The sequence below is a fragment of the Podarcis cretensis genome (assembly GCF_951804945.1).
Source record: "Podarcis cretensis genome assembly, chromosome: 10".
In the NCBI taxonomy this organism is placed as follows: domain Eukaryota; kingdom Metazoa; phylum Chordata; class Lepidosauria; order Squamata; family Lacertidae; genus Podarcis; species Podarcis cretensis.
The window spans coordinates 55739299-55760039 of record NC_137179.1 but is presented as its reverse complement, the minus strand read 5'-3'; the positions used below and the strand labels follow the sequence as shown (position 1 = coordinate 55760039).

General features: G+C 40.9%; 1 protein-coding gene across 2 annotated transcripts in view; it reads right to left on the bottom strand.

Annotated features, from left to right (window-relative positions):
- Positions 1-8825: 8825 nt before the first annotated feature.
- MET (MET proto-oncogene, receptor tyrosine kinase) overlaps positions 8826-20741 on the bottom strand; it is a 100236-nt gene continuing 88320 nt past the window's right edge. For both annotated transcript variants that reach the window (XM_079994063.1, XM_079994064.1), the window contains exons 17-21: positions 20286-20467; positions 18607-18716; positions 12331-12496; positions 11029-11165; positions 8826-10930 (exon numbers count right to left, since the gene is read on the bottom strand). In XM_079994063.1, coding sequence (XP_079850189.1) covers positions 10720-10930; positions 11029-11165; positions 12331-12496; positions 18607-18716; positions 20286-20467 — 806 coding nt within the window. In that variant the 3' untranslated portion in view covers positions 8826-10719. The remainder of the gene's footprint in view (positions 10931-11028; positions 11166-12330; positions 12497-18606; positions 18717-20285; positions 20468-20741) is intronic.

Sequence of the window (20741 nt, the reverse complement as noted above, 5' to 3'; positions counted from 1 at the left end):
AGTTTTGTTTATCCCATCTCAAAAGGGGTAGACAACTGTAAAGGTTGCAGAAGCCTGCTAAATGATCAGAGAAATTCGAAAGGGGAAAGGTCTATCAACAGCTATTGGCTGTTGGTAACTAAGGAAAACCTAGGTTCAGAGTTATTGCCTGTGTAATGCCAGTTCCTGGCAGGACAAATAAAAGGAGTGGACTCTTGCCTTCTTTCCTTGGTTCCAAGACTTCATGAAGGGGTTGGCTGTCCACTGCTGATACAGCTTTTCTTATGACACAGATGCAAAGTAGCACTATTCAGCCTGCAAGACTGTTTCACTGCAGCATGGTGTATGTATTTGATAGAAATCAGTCCCGAGAAGAGAGACTACAACTTGTTCCGGGAAATAAATTTCTGGCATTTTGAGGAAGATGCTTTCTATAGGCATCTGTAGAAATGTATAGGCCTCTGATCTGATCCAGATGGTCTGTTCTTCATCATGACATCATGAATTCATCATGACACACACCACAAAATACTACATAGCAATTCCTAATGTTGAGTTTAAAACTGCAGGTAACCACGGTTATCAGTTAAAACTCAATGTTTGGATGCTGCAGCTGATATGAATTAGGTTTGAATTTTGGCATCATAGCTTCTGCCTTGCATGCAGAAGATCTGAAGTTCAACACCCACGATCTTTGGGAGAGACCCTGTCTGAAATTTTGGAGACAGCCACATGGACCGATGGCTTTCTGTGTTCCACTGTGTTTTTCAGATTGTGCAAACAGAATTAGGTCTGTCTACCAGGTAGGGACGCAGGTGGCGCTGTGGGTTAAAGCCTCAGCGCCTAGGACTTGCCGATCAAAAGGTCGGCGGTTCGAATCCCTGCGGCGGGGTGCGCTCCCGCTGCTCGGTCCCAGCGCCTGCCAACCTAGCAGTTCGAAAGCACCTCCGGGTGCAAGTAGATAAATAGGGACCGCTTACCAGCGGGAAGGTAAACGGCGTTTCCATGTGCGGCTCTGGCTCGCCAGAGCAGCGATGTCACGCTGGCCACGTGACCCGGAAGTGTCTCCGGACAGCGCTGGCCCCTGGCCTCTTAAGTGAGATGGGCGCACAACCCCAGAGTCTGTCAAGACTGGCCCGTACGGGCAGGGGTACCTTTACCTTTACCTTACCAGGTAGCTCAACAAGGAGTCACACAGCATCTTCATCTCAGCAGATCAGTGGCTTGTGAATCAGTATCAGAAACTGTTGGAGAACTATGTGGTAGTTCTAGAGATTCAGGCTGTGAATTATAGATTAAGCGCCTCATGTTCTACTGACAGCTATTTCATGTTGGATGCCCTGATCATTTACTGGTGTGCACTATTGATTATCCTCCTTTAAAGAGGGCAATGGAGGAGGGTGATTGTGAAACTGCTGCAAATTTCTGATGATGAGAACTCCTTTTTGTTTTCATTAGTGGATTAGTTCAGTGCTAATGCAAGTATTAGGGACGCAGGTGGCGCTGTGGGTTAAAGCCTCAGCGCCTAGGGCTTGCCGATCGAAAGGTCGGCGGTTCGAATCCCTGCGGCGGGGTGCGCTCCCGCTGCTCGGTCCCAGCGCCTGCCAACCTAGCAGTTCAAAAGCACCTCCGGGTGCAAGTAGATAAATAGGGACCGCTTACCAGCGGGAAGGTAAACGGCGTTTCCGTGTGCGGCTCTGGCTCGCCAGATGCGGCTTTGTCACGCTGGCCATGTGACCCGGAAGTGTCTCCGGACAGCGCTGGCCCCTGGCCTCTTAAGTGAGATGGGCGCACAACCCCAGAGTCTGTCAAGACTGGCCCGTATGGGCAGGGGTACCTTTACCTTTACCTAATGCAAGTATTGCCATTGTATTTCAGATCATACACTTTATCAAAGTGGCATTTTGCATCCTACAGAAAATATAATTTTGCTAAAAATATAAAAAGGAAAATGACATCCCATAGAATGTAGCCCAGTTGCCCACCGAAACCCTTTCTGAATCCTCCTACTCATGAGTTACATTTTAGTGTGGGGGTTATGAAGAAAAGATGCGTATTCTCACCTGCGTATCATCAACCTGCTGCAGATACCTTGGAAATGGTGTTTCCAGATATATTTATTATCATTTATAGGTGTTGACCCAGACATTTTTGGTGAAAACTCTTTTGGAAAGAACTACTGTCCATGTGACTGGACCATATATTTTCTCCCAACGGCAAGACAGCTGCTCACCTAAGTGACTTTACATGGCTGAGGGAGCATCTACAAAACCACTGACAATAAATATGTGTATTTTGAGCATATAATGCAAATTCTGTCCCGACTGCATTGGCGGCCAGTTAGTTTCTAGGCCCAATTCAAAGTGCTGGTTTTGTCCTAAAAAGCCTTAAATGGCTTAGGACCACAGTACCTAAACGACCTCTTTCCATATGAACAGACCCAAACCCTGTGATTATGATTGGAGGCCCTTCTTCATGTGCCTCCTCCACTAACAGTTTGGAGGATGGCAACACAAGAATGGGCCTTTTCTGCGGTGGTTCCCTATCTGCAGAATGCTGTCCCCAGGGAGGCTTGCCTGTCTCCTTCATTATGTATATTTAGGCACCAGGCAAAGACATTTCTCCCAGGCCTTTGGCTAATTGGAATAATCTATGGCTTTTTAAAATGAGGGATTTTTATTGGTTTCGTTTGTTACTGTGTTATGTATTTATATATATATAGTAAACCTCCCTGTGATCCTCAGGTGAAGGGTGACATAGAAAGTTCTAAAATAAATAAAAACAAACAAAAATAAATCACTTTAAGGTAGCCAAAATGTAGTGAGCATTAAATTCCAAGTGCTTAGTTCTTGCAGTACAATCTGTGAGCCAAGAGATGCTTAATTTTGGGTGGATTATGCCCAATAATAAAGAAAAAGGAGAACGCAATGATGTTTCTGTCTTGTTTTCTTGGCAAAATAGTTGGTTAAAAAAAACAACACAAAAACTTTTGTTGTGTGATTGTGGTCTTCCCTAACTCAAGAGTCCTCAACGGAATGTGAGTGAATTGAAAGAGGACTGCCATAAACCAATTATAGCAATGGCAAGAATGGAGACATTTGCTCACAAGAGCAGCTTAGGACAAAAGCCAGTGCCAAGTGGAAAGGTCAAATGATGCTTACTTTGCTTCTGCCAGCTTTAGCAGCCAGACAAAGGAATCAAATGAATACTAAAAGAAATCGCCACAGCCATGCTCCATGTTTTAGATGTGTTAAGGTTCTGTGTCTGATCTAGTTATGAGCAAAAGCTGCCTATCTTTTAAGTATAATTAGATGGAAACAGAAGCATGTCCAACAACCAATTGAAAGACCAACAGGTTTTGTTTTCCTCAGCAAAGATTTTATAATACATATAAACTCATTCAGCTGCTACAAATAGATTCCTGATGATTTCCACATTTGGTTATTCCCATCTCTGGGACTTTGGGCTGTGATCTTCAAATGGTAAACATGTCTTCTGAATGCAGCCACACAATGGAGAGGCTAGGCTAGAACCTGCTTTTCTTACATGCTAGCTTTTCATGGGCAGTGACTTTCAATGTGGGACTCTTCAGATGTTTTGGACGACAACTCCCATAATCCCTGGCTGTTGTACTCAGAACTAAGATCTGTTGAATGCAATGGTGCTTCTACCCAGCTAAGTATGTAGAGGATTGCAGCCTCTTAGTTTAGCTTAGTTCCTGTTGAAATCTATGGGACTTGTACCATACAAGCTAAATTGTAATAAGTTAGTTGGGACCTCGCCCACAATATCTAAGACTGCATCTTCTACAGATTTGTCTGCAACACTTTAAATCACTGCAGAACTATCAAAACACCAGAGGATATCCCCAGATGAAATGCCAACCAACCAATTGTCCCAAGGAGGAGAGACTATACAAATAAGGTGAGCAGAAGCAGATTTCTAATCTCAAAGGGAATAGCACTCCTTGCCTGCCACTAAGGTTGCAAACCTATGCAGTGTTCTTGGCTGCCCCACTGAACTGTCTTAAGGAAAACAGGATCAGATTGCAGCTGGCACAGGAAAACCGCAGCTGCAGAGACACATTAGAGTATGGGGGTTTAGCTGTGCCTTTTTCAGCTTTATGTAAAGGGACCCCTGACCATTAGGTCCAGTTGTGGCCAACTCTGGGGTTGCGGCGCTCATCTCGCTTTATTGGCTGAGGGAGCCGGTGTACAGCTTCCAGGTCATGTGGCCAGCATGACTAAGCCGCTTCTGGTGAACCAGAGCAGCACACGGAAATGCCGTTTACCTTCCTGCCAGAGCAGTACCTATTTATTACTTGCACTTTGATGTGCTTTCGAACTACTAGGTTGGCAGGAGCAGGGACCGAGCAACAGGAGCTCACCCCGTCGCGGGGATTCGAACCGCCAACCTTCTGATCGGCAAGTCCTAGGCTCTGTGGTTTAACCCACAGTGCCACCTGCTTTATGTACCTATGTGGAAACCAGATCCATGGGCCAATACAATGAATTTTGCTTCATTTTCCTTCCTTTCTCAGCAGAGTGGCCGTTTGCCATTCCCTTCCTAGCATGGTTCATCTATAGCTTGTCTCAGTTTAGAAAAAAACCTGCTTTGAGTCCAGCATGTAGGAAGACCGGGATAGGGGCTAGTGTGGCAAAAAAGAAATAAAACTGCACATTTCCTTTGGGGGCACACCAGCTGTGCAGACCCATTGTCTGATCTTTTTATAATCCTATACACATGCTATGTAGACTTCACAGAAACACCTGCTGATGTGCTGTTAATGGAAGGGATTTTAAAAATCTAACACAAATTGGTTGTAGTCACCATATCCCAACCCCTCTTCCTATTTTATGTGGTTGCAAATTAAATATCAAATATATATTTGGAAGCAGAGGCTGAAGTTGGGAGCCAATTTGTGATAGATGCTGTACATTCAGTAGAGTGCATCAGATACTCTAGATGGCACTGTTGGTTTTATTTTCACCTCTGCCTCATCCCTGAAGGAAACCAGTTTTTGAAGCTTTTAATTAGTTTCCTTTTGAAAACAAACATGCTGTTTCAACAGAGGGTCAGTGTACATTGTTCTAGGCTCCGTCTTTTATGTTTATAGCCATGTAATCAATATGTTGGAAGAGTAATTAATTTTTAACTTCAATCCAATTGCAGATCAAATGCCACTGGAGTTACTGGGCGGAAACGCGATTTCTTTTGAAGCAATGATAGCACCACCGCAACACTTATTCACCGAGGGAAGGGGAAAATAGCTTTCTGGTGGTTGCCAGGGTTATTATAGGTGACCTTGTGCTGTGAAACACCAGTGTTGATAAACTAATGGTGTGGCTGTAATTAAAGGATACTGTAGAGGAGTCATTTAAAATAGACATATTGCTGGTTGAATTGTACAATAGTGAGGTTTCTTTCCTTTGGCAAAAGTGCTATAGCTTTGCTATTCTAATCCTACTTTTCAGATCTGTTATAGCATCCGTTTCCTAGAATTATGTTTATAAAAGCTTTTGAGTTCCTCATTTTCTCACCTCTCCCACCCTTTCCCTTTATTCTAAAGCCATCTGACATATTGTACGTTGGCACAAAGATGTATTTATTGCATTCTTTCCTGGGTAAAATAGACACAAGTTCAATTGGGATATGGTGGCGCCCCTGTTTCTGTTTCTTCTATCCAGAAAAGTGGCCTTTTAAACCTGTCTATTCCTTTCACAACTTACACAAGTAACATTTAACTTGTACATGGGTATCTATGTCTTGCTTAGCATGTATCTTCAGAATATTGTATGCCTATAAGGTGTAAATTTTTGAGGAGTCCGTGCTCCTTTCACATTAGTTGCTGCTGACACTTCACTAAGAAAAGCTGTAGTTTAAGCAACATTCACACCCAATTTGATTTTTTAAAAAATTAAAACCTCACATTATCTGTACCTGCAGATCAAACCGTTGAGTGACGTATGGTCCTGAAATATTCTTTAATTCCACATTCCTCTTCTTAATACCTACAGTGGCATCAGAGGTATCAACCATTTTGGTAAATGGATAATTCCCTGTTGGTAAAGACAGAGCAGATAACCTTGTAAAAGCAAGTGCCCTCTGGGGATCCCATTTCCCAAGACAGTGATTGGGGACCATGAAAAAGAGAATGCAACAGCCTTCTAATTTTTATTTATATGTAGCTCTTCTCTCCCCTGGCTTCTTTCCCAGCTACCTTGTTACTTATATGGGGAGCAAGCTGACCTATAGGCATGGGCTGCCTAAGCAGTATGTAGGCGTCATCACCTTTCACACTGCAAGGAGTGTTTGGTTTGCCTGTGGAACACCCAGTTTCAGATGCCTGTTTGAACATGAAACACAGGGTACGTGGCAAGTCGCCACTTCGCAGCCCAACCCTTTGATCAGGAAGATAATTTTAAAAGCACATTATTCCCCCATACTGAAAATACTATCAGGAAGTAGTCTGAACATGTGTAAAAAAAAGGAATGCCTTCACTGGCTGAAGCACACGTACGTTTGGATTTGCATGTGCATATCAGCACACTGCAACCACCTGTTTCCCGCTACGTTTTAATGGAAAAACATTTTAAAAATTAGTAAAAGGAAGGCAGGAACGAAGATATTGGAGATATTCTTCAGAGGTCCAGACTATGGGGAGCCTGGAAAAATTAATAATTAACAATTTGGACTGTAATTTTGTCGTTTTTTTAAATTTTAGTTTATTGTTTTTAATTGGATTATGATCTGGATATGTTGATAGGCTGTTTTTATTGGAAAATCAATAAAAATGATTTTTTAAAAAATTAGTAAAAGGAGGGAGTGTGTTATTAGCAGAGGTACTTTTAGAATTACAGAAAAATCCAGAACTGCATGCCCAAAGTTAGTTTGTTCAAATTGCATTGCCTCGTGGATATAAAGTGTCTGAACACACCTTGCTATATCCTTTCCTTTGCTGGAATAACAACACATATGTTCATGTGCCAAGTCAGATGCCATTTTGTGATTAGGTGCTGAGGAATAACCACCTGTATCTGTTTCTACACTGCAGGAAATTCTGTTATTCGCATAACAGGATATGCTCCATTTCTGCTTACAAGTTCGTGGTAAAATACCAAGGGTGGGGAACCCCTTCAGATGTTGATCCCATCACCCTTGGCTGTTGGCCATGCTAGTTGACACTGAGTACAACAACATATGGAGTCTCACAGGTTCCTCACCTCTGTCCCAGACTGAAACTATCAGTGTAATTAATTGCCAACAATGGAGGGGGATTTCCACTTGCATTCCATTCTGCATATGCTGTACAACTGGAAAACTATGTTCTGGGGGGCGGGGGGGGGGGGCAGGATGTGTGTCCAGTACAAGCAGCCACACTTGAAACTTTGGAATTGTTGTTGTTTAGTCATTTAGTCGTGTCCGACTCTTCGTGACCCCATGGACCAGAGCACGCCAGGCACTCCTGTCTTCCACTGCCTCCCGCAGTCTGGTCAAACTCATGCTGGTAGCTTCGAGAACACTGTCCAACCATCTCATCCTCTGTTGTCCCCTTCTCCTTGTGCCCTCCATCTTTCCCAACATCAGGTTCTTTTCCAGGGAGTCTTCTCTTCTCATGAGGTGGCCAAAGTATTGGAACCTCAGCTTCACGATCTGTCCTTCCAGTGAGCACTCAGGGCTGATTTCCTTCAGAATGGATAGGTTTGATCTTCTTGCAGTCCATGAGACTCTCAAGAGTCTCCTCCAGCACCATAATTCAAAAGCATAAATTCTTTGGCGATCAGCCTTCTTTATGGTCCAGCTCTCACTTCCATACATCACTACTAGGAAAACCATAGCTTTAACTATATGGACCTTTGTTGGCAAGGTGAATAAGGTAGTCTAAATATCTAACTGTAAATCTTCTCATGTAACTGCACCAACAAGACCACAATCCTATAGCAATTTACCCAGGAGTGTGCTCCACTGACCTCAATGGCACCTACTTCTAAACAGACATGTAAATCAGCAATGCTTTGAAATACCAACACTGAATTAATCTCTTCTCACTGTCAAGTATACAGCACACACGCCCTTTCAATGTAAACCGTCACTCAGTCCTGTCAATATTAAGATGGTATTTTTTAATTGAATTAAATTAACACACTCAAAGATCAATTGTTAAAGCTGCCAAGAATGGTGATTCCTTAGGCAGTAATCAATGCTTGCACTTCGGTGACGTGAGTTCTGTACGCTATTGAAAGGCTTGACGGCCTTTGCTGTTCACAGTCTACAACAGGATTCCACTTCATGTGCTGTTTTCTGATCGGTGAAAAGGAAAGGTGTTTAGCTGCGAGAGATTAATGTATCATCTTATACTAATAAGCTAATATGCTCAACGATGGGATATCAGCTCCGCCCAAGGAATGACGGATAGCAGCAACAACCGGGGTAAAGGCAGTGCTCAAAACTCCCCATTGTTCTAGGCGCATTTTGCGACAGGGAATTTCATAAACACAAGCAGTTTCTGACCTTTGGGCACAGTACTGCATCTAAGATTTCAGATTAAAATTGCCATTGTTACTCAGAAGTAAATCCTAACCAAGGTCAAAGAGGCTTCCTCCCAAGTAAAACGTGCATGGATTGGGGACCTGAAAACTTTCTTTTCTTTTAAACCCAACATTGAATCGGGTTCTTAAGTTGTCCGTTTCTTTTTAGTCTCAAATTGCAAGGCACCCGCTTCCTCTGTCCAGGTTATGGGGTGGGAACCATTCCACTTCCCCTCCATAGCCCTACTGATTCCAAGGCTTGGCAGGACAAAAGCCACTCTCATTTTAACAGCTATATGCATACTTAAAACAAACAGCCAGCATACAAACTTCTAGGTTTATTTTAAGTTTGCTAGGTCCATCACAATTATAAAGGCAAGTACCATCCATCTTTTGGCAAGTATACTGTATGAATGTACAAACATCAAATCCCTACAAGAATCACGTATTATTTACAAGTGTCCCAGACACAACATTAATTTCTCCTCATAAATAGTCTAACTGTTACATTCCCCATCTCCCTGCATTCCTCAAAGCAAGTGTACACAGGTTTAGAATGACTGTGCTAAGCCTTGGCATCACAAATTTCCTTACCCCCTTAGGATCTTCCTTTTCTTCTTTTTGCCTGCAGCAGAAGTTTCAGTGTTAAGGCAGTTCACAATTAACATTGCTCTCAGCGCGCATGAAATATTTGTTGCTGGAATGGAAGTGGCAGTTTAATACAATCCAGTATTATCAGCAAGTAGTTTGCTTACCCACTCCAACTTCATCATAAATCTTTCAGTGTAGCATTCTCTTTTCAAGAACAATAAATCTCCCTTATAATTGGATTCTTTATAAGCATCGCCTCCTCAAAGGTCTTAGAACAGGGTTGTTGTTGTTTTTAATTCCAGCAATGGGGATTTTAACACTTGGGGTGGATGTGGCATGCAGTCAACTCCTGGCCTTTACAGTTGTTGGTTTTTTTTACAGAATCAAGTTTTTAACTTCTATACAACTTATGAATGAAAAGCTGGTAACATATTTTTAAGTGTTCACAGTGCAAACCTTTATATATAGATTAATTAAAAATAAAACTTTTCAATATAAAAATAGAATGCTTTGAAAGGTTTTACACCAACAAAACTAGCTATCAATCCTACGTCAAACATTCTATACAGTAGAATGCACTGAACTCCACAGGAACAGAAACGAAACATGATGCTCAAGAGTTAAGAGCAGTTTACAAAATTATTTAAATTACTGTTTTTAAAAACCTGCGTTTTTGGTCATTATTCTAAAGACATATATGGCATGTCACAATCCATATAATCAGTCAAATATATCAAGCAGTTATGGGCTATGTCAAAATCTATTTTCAGTTCTTTCTCAATGGCATGCCCAGCTTAGCAGCAGTTGCACTCCTTTTGGTTCAAGTTTGGCTGATCTCTCTCTCTCCCCCCCCCCCCCTTTCCTTTGTTCGCGCTCTTCTCCTTTCTCCTGCTGCAAATCCTTTGATTAACACACAGCCATTGTTGCTAAAATTTAGAGTTACTACTCAGCTGATTTCTTAAGCCTCTGCAATGTTGGCCACAAATTTGTTTAACCTACTGGTTGCAGAGACTTCTAAGTTTTAAACTTCGTTGCAGAATGGGAATGCCAGTTGTTGCAATATTTTTATCACATGATAATTTCAATTAGTATACTGTGTTCTTTTGCAAAAACAAGAATTGTGGTCCCTGGTCTATGTGATAAATGCCCATTTGGTCACTGTATGCCTTCAAAACAGCCAAATTGCTACAGCAGGCAAAACAAATCTTCAATAGAGATGAGATAACTGTTTGCAACCTTAGGCAGCAAAAGACTGCTGACCAAGTGTTAGCTCATTTGTTAAGTGCCTGGAAGTCTGAGTTACTGATGAATCTATGAATTCATCTGCTGTACATGATGTAATTTATAGCAGCAGCTAGATTGCTCACAAATGAATGATAGCTGGCATTAGATTAGGTGTTGCAATAGCACTGTTGGTGCTACGGTTGTCCATCACACTTGAAAATTCTTATCTGGACAACACAGAAATCCATAGCTTTCAGCAACATGAAATTGTCTCCTCAAAGTAGTGCAATTTGTACAACACAAACAAACACAGTGCCTTCACAGAAACCAACAGACAAAAAAAGTCATTGGCCACGATTTATGGTTTCCCACCCCACGATGGTAAAAACGTGCTTGGTCATGTATTTGCTTCCCTGTCTATGTTGTCTTGCGATGACAAAAGAGATGGATAAGGTGCAACACATTTCACATTGACGTAGGTGGCATTCACGTGAACGTAATGCTCTCCAATGAAAGTAGAGAAGATCATTGATATATCTGAAACTAGCTCGGAGAACGCTGGCCGCAGTTCTGGCTTTGGATGCCAACATTTTAGCATGACTTCATACCTGCAGTTGAAAGACAAGGAAAGTGAATTATCCTCTATAGAGCATTATCCCTAAAACTTGGCAATATTTGTATAAGGTTTTATAAACCATTTCCTTACAGTGGATCTGGGCAATATTCAGGCTGCAAGAGCCTTCTGCCTTGTAGCAAGTAGATAGTGATGTCAAAAGTGTTGACGTCAGGGTAGGGTGGTGCTCCTCTTGTCATCAGCTCCCACAGTAATACTCCAAAGGACCACTAACAAAAAACAAAGAAGAGCTTGGGTCTTTCTATAGCACACACACACACACACACACACACACACACACAAATTTTACTATGGGCTTAACCTTCAAAAAATTAAACCAGCCATTACCAACCTGGTACTATCCAGAAGTTTTGGACTGGAGGGCACCACGTTGGCAATGGCTGAATTAAATTTTGTGCTGTAAACAATAGAGAGAACCAAAAGTTAAGAAAATTAATGATGTACACCAGCCTTCCCCTAACCTAGAGTCCTTCAGATATCCAGGGCTACAGCCACTGGCCTCCAAAATATCTGGAGGATACCTTGTTGGGGAAGGCTGGTCTTCACACTGGTTATTCAGTTCTACGTGCTGCAACATACATTGGAGAAAATTCTTAGAAGTTTTAAAATATAAAAATGTCTTGAGAGCATTTACACCAACAAAACTAGTTGAGAATATAGGGCAAAGTACAGCAGGTCAATGGAAATCTGAATCTTGACAGGACAACCCTTCACTATTGGTAAAGGGTATCTACTTGGAACTGGAACCAATTACAATCTTGCATAGTCAAAGGGCATGCTGGCTGAGCATCTGAGCTGGGCAACACTGAATGATGTCATGTCTACCATAAGGGAACTTCTACCCAGAACAGAGTAACATTTCAAGTGAAGAGAGGGACTCTAGGAAAGCAACACACACAGTTTGGAATCCACAACACTTCTCAACAAGGACCGATGGTGAAAAAGGCTGGGACAAGTCCCTCTACTGTTTATGGAGCTTACAAACAGAAAAACAGAATTTTAAGATGTGTGTGGTGGGAAATGGATCAACCCTCAGAGATTGGCTAATATGATCAAGTTTGTCACAGGTTTCTTCCAAATTGGTTTGCTTATGACTGAGGGTATGATCATCAGACAGGCTGCGTCCTAAAATTTTGCCAACCACGGCTGTCATGTCTAAAATTCTGTGGTTTGAGGATGTGTGCCCAAAAGCAAAAAAGAGAAAACCAGTCAGATTTATTCCTCAAGCTAAAAGTGCTGAATCTTAGTTCTGATTTAGGATTGCAAGCTTTTTGCATTAATCTACCATGTCATTCTTTTCCTTTAATATTTCCAGGAATGCTTTGAAATGTGGAAAGTCAGCAAGAGCTACATAAATAATTATAGACATATTACCACATCTGACTTTGTAGTGAACTTCTGAGTCTGCAAACTTTCTAAAGCCATCCATTTTACTGGCAGTTTGGCTCCTGTTTTATTGTGTACGCTGTAGTACTCTTTATCATAGACATCTCTAGCAAGGCCAAAATCAGCAACTTTGACAGTGAATTTTTCATCCAACCTAGAGAAATGATAAATACCATTATCTGGAAACGAAACGACACAATGCCTTTGAGGACATAGCTTTGGAAGGCTATGTTAAATATTTCAACAAATAATAAACAGGCAAACAACAGCAATATCTGTTTAATAAACATGCTTATAATACCATTAAAATGATGACACTTCCTTAACAACTAAGATGCAGTGATCTGGTATTTGGAGATAATGAACACCAGTGCCCACAACATCTATTATGTAGTGTGTCTTTCAATAAACATAGCTTCCACATAAACACCATTAAAGTGAATGGACACCATCATTGTGGATAAACACACCTGTAAGCTTAGGGCAACGTCTCCTCATTTCAGCATGGCTTGCACCATGGAAATTCCTAGTGGCTGCTGCACTATTGGGCTATTTTTCATTCTCAGTATTTTACATTCTATCTAAAATATTGATATAGGGCAGAACAAATCTATAATTGTTTAGGTGTGAGGGAAAGCTCCTATCAAAAAGACTGTCCACCCTGCTCTGTACATGTGGGCTGAGTTGAAGGAGAAAGCTAAGAATTAAACCCTATACAAATACAGAGGGGAGTCCCTAAGGTGGTTGGGTGATGCCTTGCATGTCTCCTGCCTAGCATCTTACTCTGATTTCCTTTGGGCCACATCAATGAGGCCAAGAGTCTTGCTATCTGGGTAGCCCAGGTCATCCATACACACTGCCCAAGCTTGCGCCCCAGAGAGGTCATTTCAGTGCTGCTAACACAGCAAAAACAATACAGGAGACAGAAGCTTTGAGTTACCAGTCTCTGCAACCACAGCAGGTGCTGTGATTCTCCAGCAGTTTGACTTTGACCCCTGGAGGAACACTCCTATGTCTCTTGAGACCGATGGAAAAAGAGTTGAGCATGCATGGTGATCCAAATCACACAACCGTATCACCACATGCCAGTCATGGCTAGTATAATGTATTTCTGGTTGGCAGGAAAGTTACAGCCAATCCCCGACCACAGGCACTTTCACTAGTTCTCCGCTAAGTAATTTTTTCCCCTTTTATATTTGGCAAGCTTTTTTAAGAAATTGTATGCACAAGGGCCAACCAACGAGCAAGAAATAGAAGAATTCATCAGAAAATACGGTTTACCAAAAATCTCAGAACAAAGTAAAAGGATCTTAAACGAGGAAATAACAGAACAAGAAATAGAGGGTGCCATTCAAAATATGAAATTGGGAAAATCACCAGGACCAGATGGCCTGACGGCCAAATACTACAAAATGCTGAAAGAATGGCTGATACAACCATTGAAGGAAGTTTGCAATGAAATTTTGAAGGGGAAAAAGGCACCTGAATCGTGGAAAGAGGCTTTCATCTCACTTATACCGAAAACAGAGACTGAAAAGAACCAGGTCAAAAACTACCGCCCTATATCTTTACTTAATGTGGATTACAAAATTTTTGCAGACATTTTGGCAAAAAGATTAAAGAGAGTTTTGGCAGAAGAGATTCATAAGGACCAAACAGGCTTTCTCCCAGGTAGACATATGTCAGACAATGTGAGAAATATTATAGATATTTTGGAGCTGCTGGACGTTGACATTAATAGGAAAGCAGTTTTGATTTTTGTGGATGCGGAGAAAGCCTTTGACAACATTTGTTGGACTTTTATGAAAAAGAATCTCCAAGGGATGGGGGTAGGCCAAGGTTTTGAAAACGGTATAGGTGCAATATATTCTCAACAAAAAGCCAAATTAATTGTAAATAATGTGGTAACAGAAGAAATACCTATAGAAAAAGGTACACGACAGGGTTGCCCAATATCCCCTTTACTTTTTATATCAGTCCTGGAGGTTTTGTTAAACATGATCAGAAAGGACCAGTTGGTTAAAGGAGTTCAGGTCGGAGTTAGACATTATAAATTAAGAGCATTTGCAGATGATCTAGTATTGACCTTGCAACAGCCAGACACTAGTACTAAAAGAGTATTAGAACTAATTGAAATATTTGGTCGAGTAGCAGGTTTTAAATTGAACAGACAAAAAACGAAAGTGTTGGAAAAAAATTTAACAATGGAAGAAAGAGAGAGTTTTCAGAACGAAACAGGCTTGGAAATAACAAAAAGGGTAAGATACCTGGGGGTAAACTTAACATCTAAGAATGTGAATTTATTTAAGGATAATTATGAAAAATGTTGGTCAGAAGTTAAAAAGGATCTGGAAATATGGTCAAGGCTGAAACTTTCCTTGTTAGGCCGAATCGCTACTATTAAGATGAATGTATTGCCTAGAATGCTGTTTTTATTCCAGACGCTGCAGATTGTGGACAAGATGGACTGTTTCAAGAAGTGGCAGAAAGACATATCAAAATTTGTCTGGCAGGGCAAAAAGCCCAGAATTAAATTTAAGATTTTAACTGATGCAAAGGATAGAGGGGGGTTTGCCCTGCCGGACTTAAGACTCTACTATGAATCAGCAGCTTTTTGCTGGTTGAAACACTGGCTACTTCTTGAGAATACTGACATTTTGGATCTGGAAGGGTATGACAATAGTTTTGGTTGGCATGCATATTTATGGTACGACAAGGTAAAGGTGTATAAAAGTTTTAAAAACCATATTGTAAGGAAAGCATTGTATAACGTTTGGACTAGATATAAAGATTTGTTGGAAAGTAAAACCCCTAGGTGGGTGTCACCAATGGAAGCTAGGGAAGTAAAAAAGCTTAATATGGATTCTAAATGGCCAAAATATCATGAGATTATAGAATACGATGGTGAAAGGGTGAAACTTCAGAGTTATGAGAAACTAAAACCTAAGGTTCGAGATTGGTTGCATTACCATCAGATAAATGAGACGTTTAAACAGGACAGGAAAATAGGATTTCAGAAAGAGAAGTCAAAATTAGAAACAGAATTGTTGGAACCCAATACTAAGAATTTATCAAGAATGTATAACTTGCTGTTAAAATTGAATACACAGGATGAAACGGTGAAATCAGCTATGATTAAATGGGCACAAGATATAGGTCATGATATTATGTTTGCTGACTGGGAACAGTTATGGACCACCGGTATCAAATTTACTGCATGTAATGCTTTAAAAGAAAATATTATGAAAATGATCTACCGGTGGTACATGACCCCAGTCAAGCTAGCAAAAATTTATCATTTGCCTAATAATAAGTGTTGGAAATGTAATGAGACTGAAGGCACTTTCTACCACCTTTGGTGGACCTGCCCAAAGGTTAAAGCTTTCTGGGAAATGATCTATAATGAAATTAAGAAGGTCCTTAAGTGGACTTTTCCTAAGAAACCAGAGGCTTTCCTCTTGGGTATGGTGGGCCAAGTGGTGTTAAGGAAGGATAGGACTTTCTTTATGTATGCCACTACAGCAGCAAGAATTCTACTGGCAAAGTATTGGAAGACGCAAGAACTACCTACTCTGGAAGAATGGCAAACAAAGGTGATTGACTTTATGGGACTGGCTGAGATGACGGGCAGAATCCGGGACCAGGGGAAAGAGACAGTGGAAGAGGACTGGAAGAATTTCAAAATATATCTTAAAAATAATTGTAAAATTGAGGAATGTTAAGATGTCAGGGGGTAAGAAGTAAAGAATTGCAGCAGTAAACAAAAAAACTTAAGAAATATTTACGAAAAGGAACTAAGACAATGGACTTAAGGGTTGCTAAAGAATTATTAAACAAGGATGCAGGGATGGGGAGGTATGGGGAAGTCAAAGAAAAAAGGCTATGAACCGATGAGTATGAAGTTATATTGTGTTACATTGTTCTTTATTTTATGTGTGGAAAATTAATAAAAATTATTATAAAAAAAAAAAAAATATATTTGGCAACTGAAGCTGCAAAGCAGACTTGAACGGCCTTGGATGTCTTGAATGTTTTCTCCCCTTTCGTATCTTAGAAGAAACTCATCAAAATGAAAAACTACTAAGTGAAATAAGCCAGTGGGTTAACAAATCTGCAAGTTGAATAGTAAAAATGGAGCTGCTTTACTGACATGCTTAATACTTAAATAACACTTTTTAAAAGTTTGCACACTCATCTACAAAGGGACAGTCACATTTTTATGCTAACTGAACTCAAACACCGCATGTCTTGAGAGTGAACTTTTAATTAATGTGGTTAAGCTCATTAATTCACAATGTTGGCGATGCATCAGTATTAACAATGCTGGCAGTTATTGTACCAATCTTTCATTGTATGAACTAAACTGTCTGGTCACTCAGACACTAATAAGATTCTTTGCATAATTTTTGTTAGGTATAAAAATTCTTGTATAGCAGAGGTCAAAGCAAAGCCATGTACAGAAAGACCCTCTGTACAGAACTTTGGGTTATTTTCTTTCTGTAACTCAGCCGTGTTTATTTCAGTGCAGTAACATAGTGAAGATGTGCATTTGATGAGCAACTTTAGCAACTGCATTATGAAACTAAAAGAGGAAAATTGTAGTTCTCTAAAACAAATTTGGCAGATAATTTGTCACCTATCATGGTGACATGAAGCCACAATTGCTTTTGAATCAGTTAATTCACCTGCAAGCACTCCAAAGGCAACAGTTCACAATGTTGTGTACAAGCAAACATGTTAAAAATGGTGCTGTGCTATGGCAAAAAAAGTTCCTTCATTGGTACACAGTGAAGGAACTGTGTACCTAAGCTCCTTTGTACTAGGCTCATTGGAGAGCTTGCATGCAAACATCTCTAAGTCAAATGGACCAGCAGCAATAAAATCTGACAAAGGTGTCTTGCTTTCTTTTTAAAAAAATTGTGTTCACAGAAGAAAAGCATGAATACATTTTTGTTGTTGAAGGAGGGACGCCTCAAATGTTTGAGTAGAAGACCCTAGTACATTATTTCATTTGGTAATGTATTTATTTACACTGCACCTTCTGGATTTATGTTGGAAGCAGCCTTTTTGAATCTATGTCACTGAAGGCGACTGTTTAGTCAAAATGTGCCTGGCAATTAACGCTGTCTACAACAGTGTTAATGTAGGGACGCGGGTAGCGCTGTGGGTAAAAGCCTCAGCGCCTAGGGCTTGCCGATCGAAAGGTCGGCAGTTCGAATCCCCGCGGTGGGGTGCGCTCCCGCTGCTCGGTCCCAGCGCCTGCCAACCTAGCAGTTCGAAAGCACCCCCGGGTGCAAGTAGATAAATAGGGACCGCTTACTAGCAGGAAGGTAAATGGCATTTCCGTGTGCGGCTCTGGCTCGCCAGAGCAGCGATGTCACGCTGGCCACGTAACCCGGAAGTGTCTCCGGACAGCGCTGGCAACCGGCCTCTTGAGTGAGATGGGCGCACAACCCCAGAGTCTGTCAAGACTGGCCCGTACGGGCAGGGGTACCTTTACCTTTACCTTTACAACAGGTTACACATGACAATTGATTTTATAGCTTGTTGACCGTAGGTTGTGAGCCCTCAAATTTTCTCATGTCCTTCAGTGCATTGTATGTTATATGGGTATACAAAAGCTGATTCACCAAGGCTTCGGAGCTGAGGAATGTTGATAATAGATTGTGGAAGTTTTATTCATTTCATTTTTCATACAGAAACTGTTTTATTTTGGTTGAATTGTATGAGTAACATTTACAGTTTGTCGTGTCCAATTCAGCCAGGAGCATGGAAGCAAAGGATTTTAAAGGTAAGCCTTGGCATTTTTAGGAAGAGAGAATGATCTCTTAAGTAGAAACATTTCAGTGGAATAATTCTGTCCAGAAAAATGCTTTTAAGGCTGCGAACCTATGCACACTTCCCTAGAAGCAACACAGAATGCATTGTGTCTTGCCTCAGAGTTAATACACACAGGATTGTGCTGCACAAGTGATATACAGTGGTACCTCGGGTTGAGAACTTAATTCGTTCTGGAGGTCCGTTCTTCACCTGAAACTGTTCTTAACCTGAAGCGTCTGTAACCCAAGGTACCACTATATAGCTTTCTGTGTAAAGCTCAGCAGTTCTCGGCATGGCGATTACATCAGTGGAAGTGAGTTTCTGAGCTCTACACTAGAATGGCATGACACGAGAGCAACAAATATAGTTGTGCAATGTGAAATGTTCCTTCTTCAAACGTTACTTTAGCCAAAAAGACTGTGGGAATCAGACTGCTGTACTTACATACAATTTCTTGCTGCTAAATCTCTATGGACAAACTTTTTGCTTGCGAGGTATTTCATTCCCTTTGCCACTTGCAGACCAAATCCAATCAAATCCTTTACTGTTGGGTTCTATAAAACATTGGCAGCAATTTTCATTAGATAACATAATACAACAGAATATTTAATAATTGATAACAACAACAAACCATAGTACAGAAGTCAGTTTCTAAATACAATTGAAGCATGTCATTAGGTTTGGTCTGGGGTCATTAACATGATGCTTATGATCAGCCAGCCACAAACACCTCCTTTGACATGCTACCAAGATCTCTGGTCCCTCCTGATTTTGGGGGGTTTGTTTGTTTTTAAATTACATGGGTGGGGCTGGTTTTCAAGGGATGTTGCCTAGGTGAGTTTTATTGTTTGAGGACTGAGGGAAGAGATATTGCCTGTCTGCATTGGTTTTTTGGGTGTGGAGACTTGTTGCTTGCCTGGCTGAGTGTGTGTTGGGAGAAAGATGTATGGCTGAATTTGGTTTTTTGAGAGGTAGGGAATGTTGCCTGTGTGGGTCTGTGTGGATAGATTTGGGTTTTTTGGCAAGGAGGGACCCTGAAAGGTTGGTGACTACTGCCCTATGTCTTACCACCAGCTTTTTGAAAACTAAACTTTGCACAGTGGAGGAAACATAGCATCTGGTTTTAATGGCAATGCATTTAAAAAATAATGCAATCCTAATTGCAATCCCAATCTACTCATAGGGACACAGGTGGCACTGTGGGTTAAACCACAGAGCCTAGGACTTGCCGATCAGAAGGTCGGCGGTTCGAATCCCCGCAATAGGTTGAGCTCCCATTGCTTGGTCCCTGCTCCTGCCAACCTAGCAGTTCAAAAGCACGTCAAAATGCAAGTAGATAAATAGGTACCACTCTGGCGGGAAGGTAAACGGCGTTTCCGTGCACTGCTCCGGTTTGCCAGAAGCGGCTTAGTCATGCTGGCCACATGACCCAGAAGCCGTACGCCGGCTCCCTCGGCCAATAAAGCGAGATGAGTGCCGCAACCCCAGAGTCGGCCACGACTGGACCTAATGGTCCAGTCCTTTACCTTTACCTTTACTCTACTCATAGGAAAGTTTATCTTTACCATTACTCTACTCATAGGAAAGTTCAATGCAATTCAATGTGGCTTATTCCCATGTAAGGGGGAATAGTACTGCTACATATTCCCAGTCTACTAAAATATTTGTAAGGTAGAATCATATAATAAAAGTTAGTTAGATGACAGATCTTGGGAACTCATTTTGTGCCAATGAATGCTTAGGAGTGAAAGGTAATAATTATATTTATATAATATCATGCTGTTACAGGGTTGCTGCTTTTCTTGGTTGACTAGCAGTTCTACTTTTAATTTATAAGAATGACTATATGCACAGATGACATTTTTAAAACTGTTTGATGACAGTTTTGTGGCATATTTTAGGGAGGAAATTATTTATTGTTTGGAAAACATCATGGCTTTAAACCATTCTTTTGGATTATTATTACATGGCAGAAAGATATACTAAAAACCCAGACTGTATTAACCACGATTAAAAGTGATGGTTGAACAAATCAGTTAACGTGTTTAGGTTGAGCAGAGCTGCAGTCATGTATAATGGCCAATTTTACAACATCACTGAAGCACATCCTGGATTGTACTTACATGAGACTCATTCCTAATGAAGTTCCGAAGATCCCCGTGTTTCATGTAAGGAAGCACAACCAAAGGAGACCCTTCGCTGGGCAAGCAAATTCCAAGCAGTGATAGGACATTGGGATGAGTGAAATCCTTCATTATGATTCCTTCTTTTAGGAACTGGGATACTTCATCCAAATCTGTAATCCCTGAGAAATGCAGTAGCAAAACCAAACCATAGTACAGATCATTTTTAGCACATTTTAACACAACTGAAATTTACAGGAACAAGTGTCAATTATTACCCTTTACCTCATCCCCCCTCCCCGCATTCAGAACGAAACAAAACTCTTTTAAATACACATTTATTAAATAATATCTGATTTCTCTCTCAATATTAGGTCAATAGTCCCTCCTCTAAATATTATATCCAGCATGTCTAATCAGATAAGAAACATTACTAAGTGTTTGCAGAACTAGGCA